Raw genomic sequence first — 20,715 nt, forward strand, 5'->3', positions numbered from 1 at the left:
AAGCATTGCATGTGACACTTCTACATGGGCAGTATGACAGATCTACTGACCTTTTAATCTCCAGTTCTTGTGACTTGTAACAGTATGTTCTAAATATGTATTTCTTGTTGTTTCAGCTTAATAAGTAATTTACTGGTTCTTTTGTTTTAGGAGCATTTGAAGATGATGATATCACTCATGTTGAAGGAAGTGTAGATCCTGTTCGTGACATTGAAATAATACATGAGGAGCTTAGACTTAAAGATGAGGAGCTGATCATGCAGAGCATAGACAAGCTTGAAAAAGTAGCTGTAAGAGGAGGAGACAAGAAATTAAAACCTGAATATGTAAGTACTTGACCTATAAAAGCAAATCATTAAGTACTCCCTGCATTGAATTGAAACATTGGTATTGTTGTGTTTTGTCATTGATCTCCTACACATATAATACAAAACACTGCTACTATTTTTATATGTATTTTAAAGTAATTATTATTATGAGTTGAAAAAGTACTGGAATGATTTACTGAGTTGGCGAAAGTTTTCACAGGTTAAGCTAATTGTAACTTCTGAAATTTAACTCTTATTTTCTTGCTGACACAGCTTTATATAAGAATTGAAAATGCGTCATCAAACTCACACCAGTGTTAAATTGTAATTCAAAGTCCATCAGTCACTTCCGAATTATTCTTGCTGTTAAGTTCCACTATGATGGTAGTACCAGTATTCCTGTAGCCAGCAAGGGAATGTATGTTCTTGGTGTGATTGCACTTTGTGTCATTGAGCGCATGGTAAATAAAGAGTGCTAGTTGAAGTTAATTTTAGAATGTTGTGGAAAGCTGCTTAAATGAGCTCAATTATCACAGGGTAGCAGTGGTGTTTCTTTGTAAATTAGAAATGTATAATAATTATTAACTTCCAAGTATGTTTTTGCAAATTGGTATTTTACTGCCACTTGACTTTTGAGTCTCCTACACTTTGCTGGTAGTCTAGTTATTAATTTTTCTTTATTTCATTAATCTTCTATAAATATTTCAGGTGGTATATAAAACACATTCTCTAATTTTCTCCCATGGCTTTTTTGATAGCAAGTAGTAAGAAAAACATTGTTATATTGTTACTGGTGGGTTAATTTAGCAGTATTGAAGTGCAGTGGAGTTTTTTGGCCCTACCTAGTGTTTGGAAATTAATAAAAAACTGAAAGTGAACATCCCTCCAAAATGTTCAACTTCATGATCCAGTGTTAAAAAGCACTTCTTTGGTAACTTCTCTTGCTGAAGAACTAGTCTTCATCTGACTTGAAAAGTGTTTTATTCCCTGATTGGTCTAAGCCAGAAAAAAAGGCTATTGTTGGGTGATTTAAAGACTTTCACATAAGTCCAGAGAGAGAAAACCATGTATGCTTCATTTAAGGTCTTATCTGACATATGAGCCCAGCCCTAGGTACATGTGGGCAGTGATTTTTAATCTTTTACAAAAGGTTTCACATGCTCAGAGGAACAGTGCAGCTTATGCCTACAGTTTCAAATCGCTTCCACACAGTCTTTCACCTTTTAATTCATCTTAAAGAAAGGTGCAGGCAAAAATCCTGTCCATAACGAATTCAAAGTTCAACCTAAATTTTACATTGGTATGAGATGGTGAAAATGAGTGTTGTGATGCTGTTCTGCCCAGTCTTGAGCTCTTCTTGCTTACTTTCTTGTACTTTCTTGGCTGTCTTTGGAAACAGCTTTGCTCAGTTCCGTATGATGGAACCTTCTTGTTAAGCTTTTGAGTGTACCTTTCTGGATGCTCTGAGGATTTCGTGTAACAATCTATATTCTTCCTGTGCTAAGGAAGAAGTTGGCCCTTTCGTGATTGCAAGGAGTCATAACTGAAGTGTGCCTGAAATAAAATTTGTAATAGTGATCATGTAACTGTAATGGGTGGTAGGTACCATTATGGTTGTATGACAGAGTTGCTCTTATCCATTTTTTTAACTACAGAAGGTTGATATGTGTTTGAAAACAGAAAATGTCAGATAATTCTCAAAGTAAGGGAGACAATAAATAAAAATCTCAAATCTAGAAATGCCATTTAAATTAATAAAAGAAAAATCTTAAGTCTACATTAATAATCTGTCTTCACCCAGCTTCAGTTTCTCATCCATTTCATTACTTATTCCTTCAGTCTCGTTACTATTACTTCATCTGTAGTTCACCTGTCAAAATCTCTTTGTCACCTTCTGTTTGTAACTTACAGTTCTTGTCATTCATTGGAGTTTTTAATCCTTTTTTTTAAGAACACACCAGGTTCTTGAAGTCACGTTGCTCTACCAGTTGTATTCTCAGTAACCGATGTTATACATGACCAGTCTCAGCTGACTGTCAACAACAATGGAGATTTCAAAGGCATTAAAGTCCTTTGTTTAATGGGAAGGGATGGATGAACAGAGTGGAGAGGCACAAATTAATGCTCCCCTTGAGACAAAGGCTGCACACAGGAACTACAGTCACTAGGGAATCTCTTCAGGAAAGTGCTGTGGGGCATAATGCCTGAGTCCTGCTGATCTTGGATCTTCTTGCTTGTCTTCCTTTGTGACTTGTATGTTTCAATTGTAAGGTAGACAGTAGGCTTTCGTAAAATGGACTTTTTTAATGGTAAAGGTCTGTGAAAGCTCTGCCTAGTTACTTTTCTTTTCCTGGTAAATCAATCCTTAGGTCCAGTTACACACCTTCTACAAATAGATTTGTGTAGCTGTAAGGCTGTAACAGCAATTCTTGAGCAGTTCCAGCCACTACTGGGTTTATTTAGATGTTTAGCCACTGGGTTGTGAGGCATTCCTGTAGATTTTGCTTTGCCTCTTTTCCTTTAATGTTTCGTATTGCAGAGAAGGCCTGTGGTTGCCTTCTATATGTTATACTGTGGTATTGACTGTGCAGTAAGTGATTTACAGGTCTAGGAGGGAAACCATATGGGATTGGTGAAAAAAGCAATTTATGCCTCCTCTCTAAAGCAGGAGCTGAATGTTAGGAGTGTATTTTGGCTGTTTGATCACCCTGCACTTCCCGAATCCGTTGCATTCTGCAGGTAGCTTGTTGGCCACAGAGAGAGTTCCCTGTCCAGCACAATCTGTAGTATTTCCATGTGGATTGCAGCTACTGTTCAAGGCTTCCTCTTTCCAGGGCCAAAAAATCATTAAGAGAAAGCATGGACTGGAATTAATACTTTTTTCCAAACAGGTTGTCTTCAAAAAAAAGGGAGGATGGGACAGGACTGGGAGAGAACTTCTCATGATCTGCTTTTTGAAGTAATTTGCTGGTATAATACATAGCCATTGCTAATAGTCTGTTCTTACCATAGCAGAGGTGTGGAACAAACAGTTCTTGTCTGTGCTCTGAGTGTTCCCAGCGATTTTCCCTTTCAGGACAACTAGGAGATTACAAGGAAAAACCCTGGGTGTTCGTGGGTTGTTTTTGTTTTGTTTTTAAGGCACAATGTAAAAATTTTAGTCTCTTTTTTTACTATTTTCTGTTCTGCATCATTTTGGGAGCAATTTAAGTGAAGACACTTGAGAATTTTTAAAGAATTTTAAGTGGTTGAGAGTTGTAGAAGTTATTCGTCTTATTTCATAAATGTAAATTGTCTGCTTTAGAGGATTCTCTTTATCAGTAAGTCTCCACAACTGTAACTGTAACTGAAATCTCCAACAGGTTTAAGAGGAGAAAAATAGAAAATTGACAGTGTGTGTCAGTTGACCGCACTTAAATCTGAGATTTGTACTTGATTGCCCACCTTCTTGCATTGTGTTATAATTTGTTAATTATAATTTTTCCTCCACCTAAACCCACATTGCCTGCAGTTGGTGAGTTCATCTTTGTGCGGTGACCTGGCTTAGCAGTTGAATAGTGTTAACTGTTCATCCTGTCTCTCAGAGAATTGATTTCTCAATCCCCTGTCAGCAGAAATAAAATAGCCAACTGTTGTTAAGGAACCATCAATGAAATAATTTAAAAGTTCTCCTTAAAAATCAATGGCACAATATGGTCCAAGATCAGCAACATGTAATGTTGGTATAAGCTTGGAATAGCTTCCTTTACACAGATATTGTTGTCTGTTTTGTTTCCACTGCCTTCTTAGAAATGACTACCTGCTATTACTAAGGGTACCAGTCTTTTAGATGTGATATACCTTGAAATATTATTTTGGCTATAACCTTCTAAAAAGGTATTGTAGAATAAAAATATGTCTGTTATTTGCATGTATTAGAACAGTGCATATATAATTTCAGAAAGCAATCAGAGTGATTTTGATTTTACATTTTAAATCTGTCTGGTGCTGGTATCTGCAGAGACATGAGGTAGATATTGAGTTGAACTTTATTATTAGTTTATTATTCATTTGTCATTTTAGATAGCAGGAGATTTCAAAGTAAAATTCAAATACATATGAATTTATAGATCAGAATGTGCAAATTCTAAAATCAGTTGAAAAAAATGTATTTTAATTTTTGAGATCTTTCAGTCATGAAGACAGAAGTCTTCAAGTTAATACCATCTAGTATAGTTAAGCGAACATTTTTGCAGGATTTTCTTCCATTAACCTTCCAACATGATTCCATTCTAGTCCTTAGAGACTGACCCTCTGCAAAAGATATTCCTACAGGTCTTTGTAAGTGCACGAAATCTTGAATTCCAGCACAGGATGATTCATGATTCTTAGGCAGTGGTATTGTGATACATACATCTGACCACAAGAATACTATTTATAGTTGAGTTGGTGCAGATTATTGATGTTAGTGATGTGAAGACAAAATCGCCAGGTCAGTATCAATGTCTGCAGTGTTTGAACTTCCAGTTTTCAGTTGAAAGGTGGCTTTCACAGTAGGTCAGGATCAGTGTTCACTGCATTTGAACTTCCAGTGTTCAGCTGCAGAGGGTGCTTCCACAAGTCCTGCGAGATATGAAATTCCACTGTTAAAGTCAGATTAGTTTTTCAAATCAAACACATTTTCTAAGAGCAAAAGTAATTGCCATTATGAAAAGAGCAGTTAGAGACTCCTTTTTAATGTAATGGTACCAGAATCATCTAGTGCATATTCAATTTAAAAGAAAGGCATCAAGCTTTGTTTTGTTACTGTGATGGGTGATGAACTAATAATTGATACTTATACTCTGCCTGTGCTCATTGTATTTTTCAGCATATATGTACTATGATGAGTAAATCAAAATCTTCCTAATTACATTTTAGGTAGCTTTAATCCCGTCAATTCTCCTCCTTTACGTTTAATGTCTTGGTCCTGTCCTGAAAATACAGTAACTGTTTGAAAGATTTTTTTTTTTTTTGTTCATAATTTGTTTTTCAAATCACCGTTTTGGTGTGGGAGATACTTCATATACAGCAGAGAGCTGGTAGATTCAGTTTCTTATTATTACCAATATATACTAGATGAAATTCTTTCCTTTCTGCAATATGCTGATGAATAGGATGGTGCCAAGCAGAATTCACTGACCTCGTGCTGCAAGCGCTTGCCAGAGTTCTTACGGATGGATGAACTCTTATTTCCTCTAACTGATGATGTCAGTTGGGAATTTTCACCTTTCTTTCATTCCAAGTTGAAGATAAATACAGGAATGAATTGTATAATTTTTTTCCCAGTTTCTTTGGTCTCCTTTTATGAGAAGAGAGTTTGAGAGGCCAGTTTCTTCCACTGGAGATGGAAAGAAAGGAGCAGCATACACGTACACTGTTGACATACTTTCTGCCGATGGCTTTTACAATTACTAACTTAAATCATAGGGAATCAAGAAAATATTTATATTCTTAATGCATGTAATTATGCCTAAAATCTTGAGTGGACCATTTACTGTGCTTAATGTGGTATTTAGAGGAAATTAAAGTTCATTCTGGAGAACATTTTGAATGTAGCAGGAAAATATTCATGGCAGATGTTTGTGAATTAATCAGTAGTAAAGCCTGACTTAAAAGTACATAACGTGTAAATACACATTTGGATTCTTTTGGTATTATCAGTAGACAAAGAGAAACCAGTGCTTAAATACTTTCTGTCAAGGCTGATCTTTCCTGTGTAGATTTGTCAAGTGGCTTAAAGTAATTACTTTCGTAAATAATGTTTGCCTCGGCATGTCTAGATCCAAGCCACTTGTGTACATTGTACATACATACGCCAAAATAACTCTGTGTATGAGTAGTTGTGTTTTCATTTGGCTTAATTCACATTTACAACAAATGAATTCACATTTGTTTATTTGAAAATAAGCGTAAGTAAGAATGCATAATAAATGCAGTAAGATAAGTTTAGTGCAACTGTACAGAAGATGTTTCATTTTGCTTTTCAGTGTGATTTCCCTGTTCTGAATTTCTGAACTGCTAGAAATAATCACTTGTAGATAGACTGCTTTCTGTATTCTTCCCTACTTTTTTCTTTGAGAAGCGACAAGTGACTGTGTCATTTTATGTGTAACGCCATAGAGCCCACAAGGATGACCCACACAGGAGAATTTGGGGATTATTGACATAAATTACATGGTCTGGAATGCCTGGAGGATGTTTTGGGTGCAAGTACTTGTGGTTTCATAAACATTATTGGCATCTAGCTCTAAGTAATCTTATATCATGTACAGCTTGTACAGGCTCTGTTAAAAGGCATTAAATAACAGAAAGGATAATACACTTGTCCTAAATCCATTACTTCTCCTATTGTATTTTTATTAAAGTCAGTGAGCAAGGGAATTGTAAGAGATTAGACATTGTTTTGTACCACAGAGGAGCTCGTTGTCACTCCACTTAATGCAGTACCTGGCTTGTTCTCCTTCCTGTGCCCAGCTGCTACAGCTTATTTAAGCACTTAACACCATGGAAAAACATGATCCAGCCTTTTCTTTAAACTGCAAAATTTGTCTTAATTGTCCTTTAAAATACTGTTGTTTCTAAACAGTATTTTAAAAATAAATTGTTAGTTTGTCACTTCAGCCTCTCACTTTTAAATCACCAGAAAACCTCCAGGAAAAGCAGAGAGCTGAGCCTATGCTCGATGGAACTGAAGAGATTTCCAAGGAAAACTGTGAATGGAGGGACTGTGGGCACAGTGCACACCGTACACCTCATGCTAACAAGGAAAATTTTGTGTACTCAATAAATGGCTCTCGGTGCAGCACAGTTATAGTAGCTATGAGTACCTCAAATAGCATTTTTTTCTATCTGCATCTGAAAAACCATCATATGAATTTTGAAGGCCAGATGAAATACTCATTATCATCTGGTTTGATCTCTTGCATATCCCATTTTATTTCTTAGAGTCATGGTGAAAATAGAATGTATCTCTTGGGGGGAAAATTAACCTCTATTTAAATATTTTTGGGCTAGAGATAAATTACTTCAACTTACATAAGCTATGCCAGTGATTAAGTATCTTTACTGTTTAGAAACAAGACAGCTTTAGTCTGTATTTGTCAAGCTTCAACATTCAGTCTAATGCTAGTGTGAAAAACCCTGTACTATGGGAGTTTTTTGTTAATTATATATGTATATAAAATGCAATAAGTATAAAAGCATAGGATTTAAGAACACTGCTTCATGTATAAGCAGTTTTTCAAAACCTCTTATTCTTCTCCTCCAGTTTTTCAGTATTTCAGGAGAGATAAGTGTGGAATTATTCCCATTGGAGATTAGCCTGTTTTTATACTCAAAAATTCTATCAGTTCACCCTCCAGGCTTCTCAGTCACTCTACCAAGAGAGAAGTCCTCTACCTGGTAAATAATATATCCACCCTCCCTTGTCCCCCACCCAGCAAGTGCATGGACTTCAGTGTATTGTAGTGAAAAGCATTGTTTGCTTTCGCTAAGTCAGTGTGGCAATTCTGGTCACTACACACAGTTCACATTGTTAGAATTTCCTGTTCTCAGAATCTGTGTGTCCTTTTTGGCCACTGAAAGATGGTAACTAGAGAAATGCAAAGTTTGTTCGGAGCCACACTGGAAACACATTAATTGGATTTTCTATTTACAGTTACATTCTGAAACGTACTGGTTAGGTGGTGAGGTGGTGTTGACTCCGTTTAGTGTATGCAGAAGTTTATTAATTAAATACCTTACCACTGCACCAGGTTCCTTAGGGAAGTCAGCATATGTTAATTATATGCTATCACCTTTCATATTGATATGCTATGCTGTTGAACTTCCATGTGAAATGAAGAGTTAACCAAGAGCTACAGGTAATGTTTTAGGTACACCTTATAGCTTTTCCAGGCAGCAGAGCAGTAGAAATTATAAATTTTTAGGCCATTAAAACACTTTAATAAAAAGTATTTAACTGCTTTTGAAGCTTTTATTGGGAGAAGGTAAGTTATTATTACATCTTGGAAGTTTTGAAGGGAATGAATAATGTGCTGAGAAACAATCCATACTTCCCTTGATGGGGGAAAAAGCCTACTGTACTCACAGTTACTCTTTGTAGTAGTGGAGACTTTTGCACTGCCTGCAGGATCACAGAGAATTCACTTGCACTTTGAAGTGTGAAGTGATAATCCTCACAACTACTTACTTCTTTATTAAATTTGCGGAAGTTAATTACATGCCCTGCTAATTTACAACAAAAAAATCACAATTCTCTGATGCCAAGTAGGCAAGTGAGTTTTCCAAGCTTCAGTTTAGTCCCTCATGCTGTAAGAGGAATTTGGCATTGGCACACATTATTACTATCATTCATCCAGAAAGTTTATTAATGTATGCACATTTTTCAACACAGTAGTGTCTCATGAGCATGTCTTGATAAATCTGCTATATGCAATTTACATGTATTTCATTGTTTTATACTGCTGGACTTCCTGTTAAAGTCCTGCTTAGCATTTTTGGGTTAACTACTTGTGACCTTTGGAAAATGAATGCAGGACAACATAAATTAAAATTACTGTATTGCATATATCTAAATATTCTAAGTAATCACATGTGCTAAATATAATGCCATGAATATAGTCAGAAATTAACTGATTTTTAAAACAATGATATTTGATATTCATGAAGTTTGCTGTATTCCATATGCCTTGATATCTGTAAGTAAACTGCATTTAGAGGGTTTTTTGGCAGCTTTTTGAATGCTGCTTGTTGTAACGTTGGTAGCTTAGAAACAACAAGAGTACCCCTCTCATCAAACAAGGCAAAGTGGATCATTCTGCTGCTGACAGATTGACCTCAAAGTGTGCAACTGGGGAGGCCAGATCTAATGCAACAAAGTGGATCATTGCTCTGTATTGTGTTATTAAGCATCTTGAAGTTAACTAGAGTAGTGATTAAATGTGTTTAAATGAGTGTTATAGTGATAGTGAATATAAAAAGGTTGAATATTAAAAAAAAACAAAAAACACTGTGATTAGAAAACAGTTAATTTCTGCTTAAGCCCGAAAGTTTGGTTTTGATAACTTATGTGATAGTGGGGGTTTTTTTCTGTCAATTTTTTATCAACTCCAATTTATATGTAGTAATGCATTGCTATTGGGAGGAAACTGTAATGCTGAAAGCCACGTGGTAGGTGCCTATAGAATTAGTTTGAAACCCAAAATAATGTGTAACCAGAATTCCTTCACTGAGGAACAGGAATCTTGGGGGTTGTGTTGATTTTTATATATGTCTGTTTAAAGAGAAGCTGAAGATAAAGATCTTAAATGAAAAGTACTTACTGGTAGAATTGCTTCCCATATCTTGTTTATAGTGATTAATTAAAAAATAAAAAGCACATAGGGTTAAAGATAAGATGGTACCGCTGTTTTCTTCTTTATGTGTAATCTTGTTGCATGTCTCTACATAAGCTGTTCTGGCCACTCATCATAGTAACCAGCTGGGCCATTTCACCTGCTGGAGCCATTAAAGAGGACTCTCTCCCCCTAGATTAATCCCCTCCGACATTAGTTTTTTGCTCTGACAACTGGAGCAGGCATTCAGAATTTGCAGGTGGCCAGTGTGACGCACATAATTGCCTACAATTTTAGGCAATGAATAAAAATGGTCTACATTACTTGTCAAAGGTTGTATATGCAGTGCCAAGTGAGATCTATGGGAAGCCTTTTAGGGTTTAAAGAACAGTTAATAGCAAAGCTGCACAGTGCTTTTTTAATCATAATGCATTTGTAATATAGCACTTTGATCTTCTCCTTGTAGGAAATGGTGTTATATTAGCCACTTTTAAACATTTATGAGTGAAATTCAGTTATAGGAGAGTAAAAGTGATTATTCTTAGGCAGAACATGTTAGATTTCATTAAAAGTTTTAGCTTGCCCCTTCCTTGTTAAAATCTGTGGGGAGTCCTGTTCCTGGAGGGTTTCAAATCAGGATCTGAAGATTTAGAAGAGCTTTTTCTTTTTTTTTTTTTTTCCCCTCCACTAAAGCTACCGCAAGACTAGAAAAGATGGTTGTAAATACTGATGTTATTTGTGGTTGTTTATAAATGTACTTCAACCGCATAGCATTAAGTGCAAAAAATGTTGTGTGCTCAACAGTTTAGGGAATGCTTCCTTGTATTTTAAAGCTCTTAATGCTCAGTCGCCTCAATTACAACTTTAAAAAATGCATTATTTAAAGCATGATCATAAATTATCTACAACAAAAAATAGGCGACTCTAAAATGTACTACTCCTAGAAGAGCCAAGTTTGACCTTTCAGACCCAAGAGCCTTTTATTAACACCTGCCTGTAAGGAGAACCGTGCCACACGCAGCTTTCGGATTCACGACCACAAAACTGATGAGGAAAGGCTTGAAGGGTTCAGTTTGTGTCACTTGCTGTTTGCCGTTTCCATTTCACAGATGATTAATCTTTCTGTGAAGAAAGGCCAGAGAAACAAAGCACATTGGGCTCTTCCTGCAGTTACTCCTTCTGAATGCACACTAGCTTGCTAACTAAAAGGCCTTTAGATTTCCTGCCGAGAGAGATGTTCTGAAAGTGAATGCAGCTGGTTGGAGGTCACCAGTGCAAGGCTCTTGCCATTGTGTAATGGAGGCTTTGGCAGGTTTCATTTTGGGGGGGGAGGGAGAAGGTGTTGGCGAAAAATTAATGTGGAATAAAAAGGGCTTTGGCCATTTGAATTAATTTCTTGAGGGTGGATCATCAATAATAGGCTCCATTTCTTTTGCTCACAATTCGAAGGGGGGAAAAAAAGATATTTGTTGTGTTTTGTCCCACCCTTTCCCTTTTCTTAATGGCATGTTTATATTGTACGTGGTCTCTCCCGCTGGATGCTGAAATGTCGCGTCTTACTGAGTTTGAAAAGCAATCTAAAATGTACTGATTTTTACATATATTGTATGAACTGTGCTTATTTTTATGGTGGCAAGAGATGATACTTGAGTATTGTGTATTTAACTTCCTAATTGTGGGATTTGTATGGTTTTAATAATCCATACTGCTCTTTAGTGACTTTCAAAGCAGCAATTTGTGTTTTTCTGGGAGAGTAAAAACTTGTTTCTAAAAGGTATTATCTAATTTTTAATTTGTGTATATGTTTTGAATTTTAATGCATACATGCCTTGTTTATGGGAGAGAATAGTCTGCTATCCAGCTGAGTTTTTGACTTTTTTTTTCTTGATCCTGTGTAGGACGTAATGTGCAAAATCAAGACATGGGTAATAGATGAAAAGAAAGCTGTCCGCTTCTATCATGATTGGAATGACAAAGAGGTAGGTTATAAATATTATCCCATGAATTGACTTCTAATTTTGCTACCTGTTACTGCCTTTTTTAAAGGTGTGTTTGTTTTTTTTTTTAAGATTTTATATGTATACAATGTTAAATCAGCCGATTCTGTTTTTATCTGTGATTTATATATTACACTTGAATTCTGTAGCCTTCTCAGACATGCCATCAGGAAAATGATGATAAAATTAATTCAAGTTGGTATAACCTGTTTTTAAAATTCTCCTCCTATATTTTCACTTCCAGATTGATGTTTTGAACAAACATTTGTTTTTTACTTCAAAACCGATGATCTACTTGGTTAATCTCTCTGAAAAAGACTACATTAGAAAGAAAAACAAGTGGTGAGTGTGTACTGGTTAAATGTCTGAATTTGTTTATATTTCACATTTTTCAATGGTCAGTAATTCCTTGTGCATTTAAATCACCAAGGATGTTAATTAAAATAACAATATAAACTAATCTTATGCTTCTGTTACTTGTTGTGGTCCCACTGATATGCTGCTTGAGTACAATGTATATGGTGAGACCCTGACTGAAACTGCAGAAAGGAATATGCTTTCCTTCCTTCTGTTTTTACATGAATCCCTTAACTATGAAGAAAATAGATTGGATTTGGAAGTACTGATTTAAATAGACATGTGGCTTTATCATATTATATAATGCTGATTGTATGAACAACATATTTTTCATTCCAAAGGAATGAATTGAATACCAGAAGACTAAAGCTATGTGTGTTGCACAGAAATCTTTCAAACTGTGGCAAAAATGGACATTTTAACAGTATCTTCATTTTGCAGTTGGATTCCTGGCTTTCTTGCCACTACTTGAACACTGCTTATGGTTTACAGGCCTCTTTTGATGGGCTTTAATGCCATGAACAGCTCAGGTTTTAGTCAAGTATTCCTGACATCAATATTGTGACTCAAGGACATGATGGTTACAAAATCAGTCTATCAGACATTCAGTGAACTGGATGAAGATGCAGTCCTAACACGGTAGACATATGTTGGGAATCCGCTGTTGGGAAGTACAACATTTAGCGTGTTGTTGGAAGCTCTAGATAGGATAAGTATTGGATTTGTGGAGGAGGGAACAGATTATGTAGTTAGTATATGATTAAAAAAATCTACAGCAGTGTATTTAGTTTAAAAAAACCTAATCATACGGCAAATATTTTCTTAAAATTCAGAATTTTAAACACTCTGCTTGTGGGATACTTTGAAGATGTATAAATGTATGTTTGTGAACAGATATATGCATGTAACTCATCCAAACAAATCAAAAGTATCTAAAGCGGAATATCTGAATTCTCCTAAAGTATACCCTCTGTTTCTCCCTGTACTTCATTAAGTACTTAGATGCACATGGTTTCAATTTTCCATTAAAAATTCTCATTTCCATATGATATCAAAGAGTGAGAAGGCTTTAAACTGAAAAATAAACATTCATAGACTGGAAGCCAAAACAATAATTAATGTCAGATGGTTAACTCCAATAAATCATTAGAATAAATTCTGTGAAATTACTGCAACTAAAACTGTCCTTTTGATACTACAAGACATTTTGTGTTAGTATTAAAGAACAAAATTTAACGTATTTTAATAGCAACCCTCTCAGCCCCAAAGACAGACTTTGGAACAGACTCTTTTACCAATATAATAATGTAAGCTCTTCATATCTGGCCAAATTTTATAATTTAAAACTAATTTGTTGCTTCTTTAAATGTTTTTTGGGTAGGACAATTTAAAATAAGAAGTGGTTCTACCTGAGGAAGTTTCTAAAATCAGGATAGTAACATTTGCTCTATTATTGTCAGGTAATATTTTTTTCAAAGTGCAAACAACGAGGTTTCCTAAGGTTCACTGTAACAGTACAGAGGTGAAAGTTTATGTGGAAATGGATGAGTCGGTTTCCCTGTCCAAAAAATGATCCTCACACCTGCATTTGGATGATTACAGGTAGAGCTCACTGGCTCTAATTGTACAGTAAATACCATTTCCCAGACCCTAATGGTAGCCAGACTGCTTAGGCGACGCCAGTCTGTGATTTAGCTGTCGCCAGTCACCCCATGTTTTTTGTGAGACTAGTCATGATGATGACATAGTTAAACCCAATTGAAAGCAAATCTTCTGATAAATTGCAATTTTTAATTTGTAAAAAATCAGAGGTTTGAGTTAAGGAGTCATATAATGAACAGTTTAACTGTTTCTATTACAATTAATTATTTAGTTTTTAAAAAGTATACCCAGATCTTGTGGATGTGAGTGTAATTGTAGCTGAAAGATCAAAGCCAGGGTATCTGAGTGATGTTCCAGAAGAGAATTTACCACATAGCCATTTTCAGTACAGTTTCTGCCTCCTGCTGTTCCTATTTTCCCTCAAGCTAGCCATTGACTACCCCCTGTGCATCCCTGCTCGTAAAAAATGATTGAGGAAGTATTTGTCATGTATTTATGAGTGGGAAACATTGTGTGATAGGGAAAGGCATCTACTAGAACCAGAAAGATTGCCATTTCCTTTCCTTCATCCACTCTGCCACAGCTTTAAATCCTCTGTTTATGCAACATAGCTTTTATATTTAAGAGCAGAATAAATGTTTTCTATGAAGGATGCTAACGGTAGGCTTCTGTCATTTGTGTGGTGCAAGCAGATGTAAATGATTAGAATATATTTTACTGCTAGATGCCACTTTGTGATTTTTGTTATTATTTTGAGGGGTAGAGATTCATATTTGAAATGCGAGCCACATTTAGACATGTAATTTGTCTCAAAAAATTATTTCTGAGCTTAATTCATAATATTACTTTAACAAAAGTAAGGTTAATGCAGGAAATGCTCTGATGTAAAATGTTTTCATCAACTTTTGCAACTATGAAAGTGTTTAAAATGGCAAAGGAGAGCAGAGGAGTTTTTGATTGTGGGTGGAGAGAAAAACTAAAATTGTCTTTGTTTCACTTGGGTCACTCTTTCAGAATTAATGAACATTTTAATTGTTGGTTAAAACAAACTTACATTTAAGTGCCAACATGTTATTTTGCAATCCAAGAAAAGAAGAAAACACTGTGAAAGATAGGACTATTGTGTGTTTGAGTAGGTGTATTGACCTTTTGAAAGATGTAAAAACTGGAATGGCTCCAAGCAGTTACTTGCTGGTTTTAACAATGTTGAATTAGTCATTCAGTTGATTTATGATTAAGACCTAGCCCCTGAAGAGAAGCTGACATGGCAGCTGTGTTAGTCTCACTTGTGTTATGATCAGATGACAGTAATCTTGATGTTTCTGGGGGAATCCACTGAAACCATTCTTAATACATATTGCTGTGTTCTAAAGGAATACTTAAACCCTTCTTTTAATAATTCCTAATGTTTTTTATGTGGATCTAGTACCTCAACATGGTGGTATACATGTATTTTAGTTTTACCATGAAAGAGTTCTAGATAAGCCTATTAATTATCAGTTAGAACTGGTTTCTGAGTCACAGGATGTCGCATAAATCCAGGATATCAGATTTATCAACCCTTCATCTAATTAAAGGTTTACATTTTATTCTTGCTAGAGAGGGTGCTTTTAGTGGCTCATAATATGGATTCCAATTATGAAATATATTGAGCTAATTAATGCGAAAATATAGTGGACCATGCTTAGCATCCTGTTTGGTTTGGTATGTTGGACTTACTCTTTGCAGCGAGAACCAGGAATACTACATGTGTCAAAACTGCATAAACTGATGTTTTGATCCAACTTCTCAGGTCTAGTCAAATGAATTTTATCATCCTATGCCTAGACTGTAATTCAAAGAGCCGATTATGCTGCGAATGATTTTCTAGTATTTCTAGCATTGCAGCTACATTGTCTGAGACTTGATATGGATTTTTGAACATTGCTTTCTTTAATATAATTCAGATTTGTTGAATATCGAAATGTATGTTAACGTTATTTTTAAGAGATTGTTTCTCAAAATGTTGTGGTAGACAGTCTGTTAATTTGGGTAGGGAAGTTAGTATCTTACTCCTGTGTATTTAGAAAAGCATTATACATATAATAATAAATAAAAGTTTCCCCATTAATTGTTATAGCATTTTTAATGTTCTTAAGCTAGGAGAAGCGTAATTAGATCGGATAAAAGGTCTGTCTTTTCTAGTATTATGTTTCAGCCAGGCCACTAACAGATGTCCAGGGAAGATTATAGGAACAGATTAAGCAAACAGAGTGTATGCATCCAACTTCTTGCAATCTGTTATTGTAGAACTGACTAAGCCAGATATGATATATTTGTGGTTAATACTTTTTGACTGATTTTTATTCTATAAATCTAGCCATTGACCTTTTGAACCCAAGTATACTTTTTGGCATCTCAATATCCTGGAGCAGGGACTTCCACAACTTAACTATGTGCTATATGGAGAAGTACTTCCTTATGGTTGTTTTGGATCTGCCACATCATAATTTCATTTGATGCTCCTTAGATCTTGTAGTATGTGAGTGAATAATCCTTTTCTATTCATCTTTTTCTTATTGCTTCAGATGTTCCGAATATTAAAAAAAAAATGGAGGGGGTGGGAAAATCTGACATGAAGAAAGAAATATCAAGGGTCAAGTACAAGGAAGACTCAATAGGTTTGAGTATGAATTAATCTGCTTCACTTGGTCCTTCACTTTTAAACTAGTTAGGAAAGAAAGTTATCATCTAGTAATGAATGGACACTTGCAGTTCTCAGTTGTATTTCTGTGGGTATGGATCTTTAGGCAGAGACATTTTATTCTTATAAATATATTTTAGAATGTATTTGTAGAAATTTTTAAATCATAATTGTAAGTTGTAATGCCATCATGATGTTGAGATGTTTTCTTGACATAGCTGCTTAATGATTTTAAGGTTATCTTCTATGCTGACAGATTTGGAAAATAATTTAAAAAAAACCAAAACATTGCACTTCTTGTTCCTGCTGAAATGGTTTTTTAAAAATATTAGGAGGTGATTTATGTTTTCTGTGTATAAATAGAGTTTTGCACACGCAAGTTGAGAAGTCAGATACTCAAAGTTAACCAGATCCAGAATTTAGGCATCCTGCTGCATCTTTACTGCTTGACTGAGAGAGAGTATCTTACAGCTCAGGTTGTTTTAAGAGAATTGCATATGTTTTGCATAGAGCACTTACCTAGTATAGTAGGGGATAGTGCATGTTGTTTGCTTAATAAACAGTTATTCTTTATTGTTTCTTATACAAACTAATTAGTGACTACAAACCAATTAATCATCCATCAACCAAATGGCAGTCTGTTTTCTTTCCAGCACTGTTGCCTGACATTGCCAATTGTCTTCTCTCTTACCAATTCTAGTGACTTTTCATTTAGTTGTTCTGTCTATCCCAGATGCTTTTCCCCATCCTTTCCCTCGCTGATGTGTTCTCTGTGGGTCTTTGCCAGATTCCACCTCCCTCTCCTTTGATTTCATCCCCTTCTTGCTGGCTTAGTTCCAGTCCAGTCCTCTGGTCTGGATGATTGCTTTCACCAGACTTCCTGCTTTGCTTTGCTTTCTTTTGCCTGCCCCTTTGGAGTCCCCTGTCCGTTTGAATGTGAATGCATATTGTTTGGGTAATAGCAGGTGTTGGGGACATGTCTTTAAGCATGGAAAGATGGGTCCCTGCTCTCAGCTTCAGTGTGTAACCTCATCCCAGACACAAAAGTACCTTCCACGAGTCCAGCTTCACTACCGTGTTCATCTTTTGCCAAAGTGTGATGGTTTATCTCTGATAGCGAACTTGCTCTGTGCCGAATGTGAAGTCTTGGCTCCTAAGTATTAGGACAGTATAATTTTTCAAATGTAAAGTTTCTGTATGTTTTAAAAGTGGACAAGACTGTATGATGAAGCTGTTTACAAAAATTCTGGTCCATCTGATTACAATATGGCACTACTAAATAGCTAAAGTGTAGGTTGTGAAGTCAGGAAACAAAGCCTCAGTGATTTACTTGGGATATATTGACTCTTGAACTGGTAAAAAGAGGGGTGGTTGTGGTAGAGGGGAACCTTCTGGTTTTTGGGAGGACCTGTCCTGGGCAGATAAAGGTAGCATCACATTATGGTTAAAACTCATGAAAGGCTGCAGACTGTAGAGAGCAGGGTGACCGGAGTAATGAAGAGCAGTTTCTCCAGTGTTCTGAGTGACACATGGCAGCCCAGCTCACCACAGCACCAAACACCAGCTCACCACAGCACCAAACACCAGCTCACCACAGCACCAAACACCAGCTCACCACAGCACCAAACACCAGCTCACCACAGCACCAAACACCAGCTCACCACAGCCATAACCCACAGAGCCTCTTGTGTGCTCTGAGAGCATCCATGTGCACCAAGCTGATTATACTCTCAGAATAACGCAGAAGAACTGTGTATTAACACTTCATAGCAGTAAGGCTGTGCTGAGTGAAAGCAGCTACGAGTAACTTTTCAACTTCATTGCCGTATGATTCCTGTCTTACCAGCTGCATGTCATCCAGACCTACCTTTGAACAATTCAGCATTGCTTACTATCTTCTTTGCCTTTTTTTCTTCTCTCTTTAGATGGTCTTCTCGGTGTTTTTAATTTTGTTTTTGGCTGTCATCACCATAATTTCTGAGCTGTTTATACACAATCCTATGGGTTCAGTTGTAACATTCAAGAACTCAGCTGTGAGTTTGGATGCTCCACCAGTTTTATAGTTGGCTTGTGTAGTCTTATGAATTGCTACCTGATAACGATGCTTTTTTTTAATTTGTCATGGCAGTTGAGGAATGAAGTAATTTTGTGTGGTATTTTATTTAGACACTTGGATTTTCATAAGCAAAATCTAAAGTAGTAGATGCTAACTTGCAACAAGCCAAATCTTAACTACTTATGAAGTTATCCAAAACTGTGCAGGGTAAAAAAGGGCATCCTTATTTGTATATACTGTCTGAACACTTTAGAAGCTTCGTTTCTTCCTGATCTTCATTGAAATTGGGACTTTATAAATGCATGCTGCTGAAGGTGGAAAGTACTAAATGAGAGAAGAATAATGTTGCACTAGATTTAAAATCAATTGATTACACAACTTGGATTCATCCAGTGTATAGATTACATGAGCAGCAAAGAGAAGGACTTCCAAAAGAAAATGTGGTAACATTGTCCAAGACAATGGTGTAAATTCTGTTGCAAAATCATTACAGTGTGATGTGTTTCTGACTCTGGGTGCACAGTGCACAACATCCTTTGTTGTTGTATCTCAGAAGCAAACCTGAGATGCAGAGATGTCTCTTGAGTATAGATTTTGTTACTGTGTAGTGGATGTGCAGAAAGCAGAGGCAAATAAATAACTGCTCTTTCTTCTTCCCAGTATGCTGCGTGGAGAGCTTACTTTGCACTGTTGAGAAATTTGTGCTTCATACTTCAGTTTTCTTCACTATGTCCCTAAAAGTCTTGTTGCTGGTAAAATTGTAGATAATAATTTTTGGGAAATATTCTTCACTTTAAAATCAAGTTACCCAATAAAAATATTGATATTGTCTAGCAACTGCATATTTTTTTTTCTGGGATGATATCAATGGCTTTTCTCCTGAATGATATTTGCAAAGACACTATGTGTTCTGTCAGTCCTCTTTCTCAAAGGCCTTCCAAATGTGTACAGAGTCATTTAAGTGTCTGCTGTTTGTAGTTGTGGTCCCTCACTGAACAGTGCTGTCACAGCCTTAGCTGGCTAATCACTGCTTCCCTTATTTATTGTAGGTTAGATCGCAGTTTTGACAATGTATAGTTTTCTATGGCTTTACTATATTACTTTTATCGGCAACTAAATGAGTTTGGGGATTTTCAGTAGCTTGATACGGTTTTTAATACTCTTAAGTGAGATTTTTAGCGTCAGAGTGTCTCATCTTGCTTTTTACATCCTATGTTCTTAGATTCAGACTGGTTTATATTTAGGAGAATAGACATTTCCTTTTCATAGTACTCTGAGCCAGTGATGTCCTAAACATTGAAATGAAAAAGTGAAGGAGAAAACAGGGCTTTAGTCACTTGTCTGTATTACAGAATGGAAGAAAAGGGAAAGGCAAGCAGCTTAAGTACCCATCTTTTGTACTGAGGACCAGATTGTGTAATTGAGTTGCTAGTCCTGAGCATCATCTACACAACCTAAGCGACAGGTCCTCAGGAGTTTTTGGAGTAGAGTAGCTATTAACACCATGTCAGTGCTGTCATCTCTCTACCATATTCTCTTAGATGCAGATTTGAAAGTCTACTTCCACTGGTAAATAGTTCAGTAGGGAATTTCACTCTTAAACATTTTAGAGTAAAGCAGTTTGACTATGCATGTAAGCCTGTAGATGTTTGAGTCAAAATCTCTTTCACATTTGAAGATCCTGATGAGAAACGTCATTAGTAATGAAAAAGTAAACCAGTTTGTTTCTACACTCTTTTGGGTTGTTGTGTGTTACAAGCACAGCCGCCTTCACTTCAGTGATTTTTGGTTCTAATGATATTGATGAAATAATGAAAATGAAGTAGGGTGAAATGGTCTCCTCAATTAAATTTCCCAGGGATTAAGGTTATTCTTTGATTGAAAATGAGTGTCTAAATCTACCAGGAGGAGACTGAGCTTTGTTCTGCTGCATTTTTCTGTTTATTGTTGATTTACAGCAATATTTTGTGATGCACAGTACAAAGATCCAGTTATACTCCTTTCATTGCAGTTAAAATGCTATCTGATAATATGCTGTAGCTGTTTCCGCATATTTGAATGTCAGGAATTTTGGGAGAGAAAGAGGGGTAGAAACTGATCTACATATGCCATGGTTTCACTTAAGAGCTCAAAGAATAACTGGACTTTGACCCATTAATGAGCAGGTCTTATTGTGGAAAGTAGGATTTGGTTATTTTTAATAATGGAAGTTTTTGTCTTTTTTGCTTTAGAAATAAACTAATAGAGATTTTGGCAAGAGATTTTTCTTCTTCTTACTGGTGATTTATTCTTAAATTGTTGATTTAAAGTTATTTATTACTGATTAATTTATTAAACCCTGTGCCTTTCAGAATGA

The 20,715-nt window shown here is 35.9% G+C and overlaps 1 protein-coding gene across 2 annotated transcripts in view; it reads left to right on the forward strand.

The window, feature by feature from the left end:
- Positions 1-20,715, forward strand: part of OLA1 (Obg like ATPase 1) — a 118,967-nt gene that overhangs the window by 67,648 nt on the left and 30,604 nt on the right. For both annotated transcript variants that reach the window (XM_027878481.1, XM_027878480.1), the window contains exons 5-7: positions 151-326; positions 11,563-11,643; positions 11,906-12,003. In XM_027878481.1, the coding sequence (XP_027734282.1) occupies positions 151-326; positions 11,563-11,643; positions 11,906-12,003 (355 nt within the window). The remainder of the gene's footprint in view (positions 1-150; positions 327-11,562; positions 11,644-11,905; positions 12,004-20,715) is intronic.

Source organism: Empidonax traillii, unplaced genomic scaffold, assembly GCF_003031625.1.
Source record: "Empidonax traillii isolate 1590-97213 ecotype Southwest subspecies unplaced genomic scaffold, ASM303162v1 scaffold42:size1813164, whole genome shotgun sequence".
In the NCBI taxonomy this organism is placed as follows: Eukaryota; Metazoa; Chordata; class Aves; order Passeriformes; family Tyrannidae; genus Empidonax; species Empidonax traillii.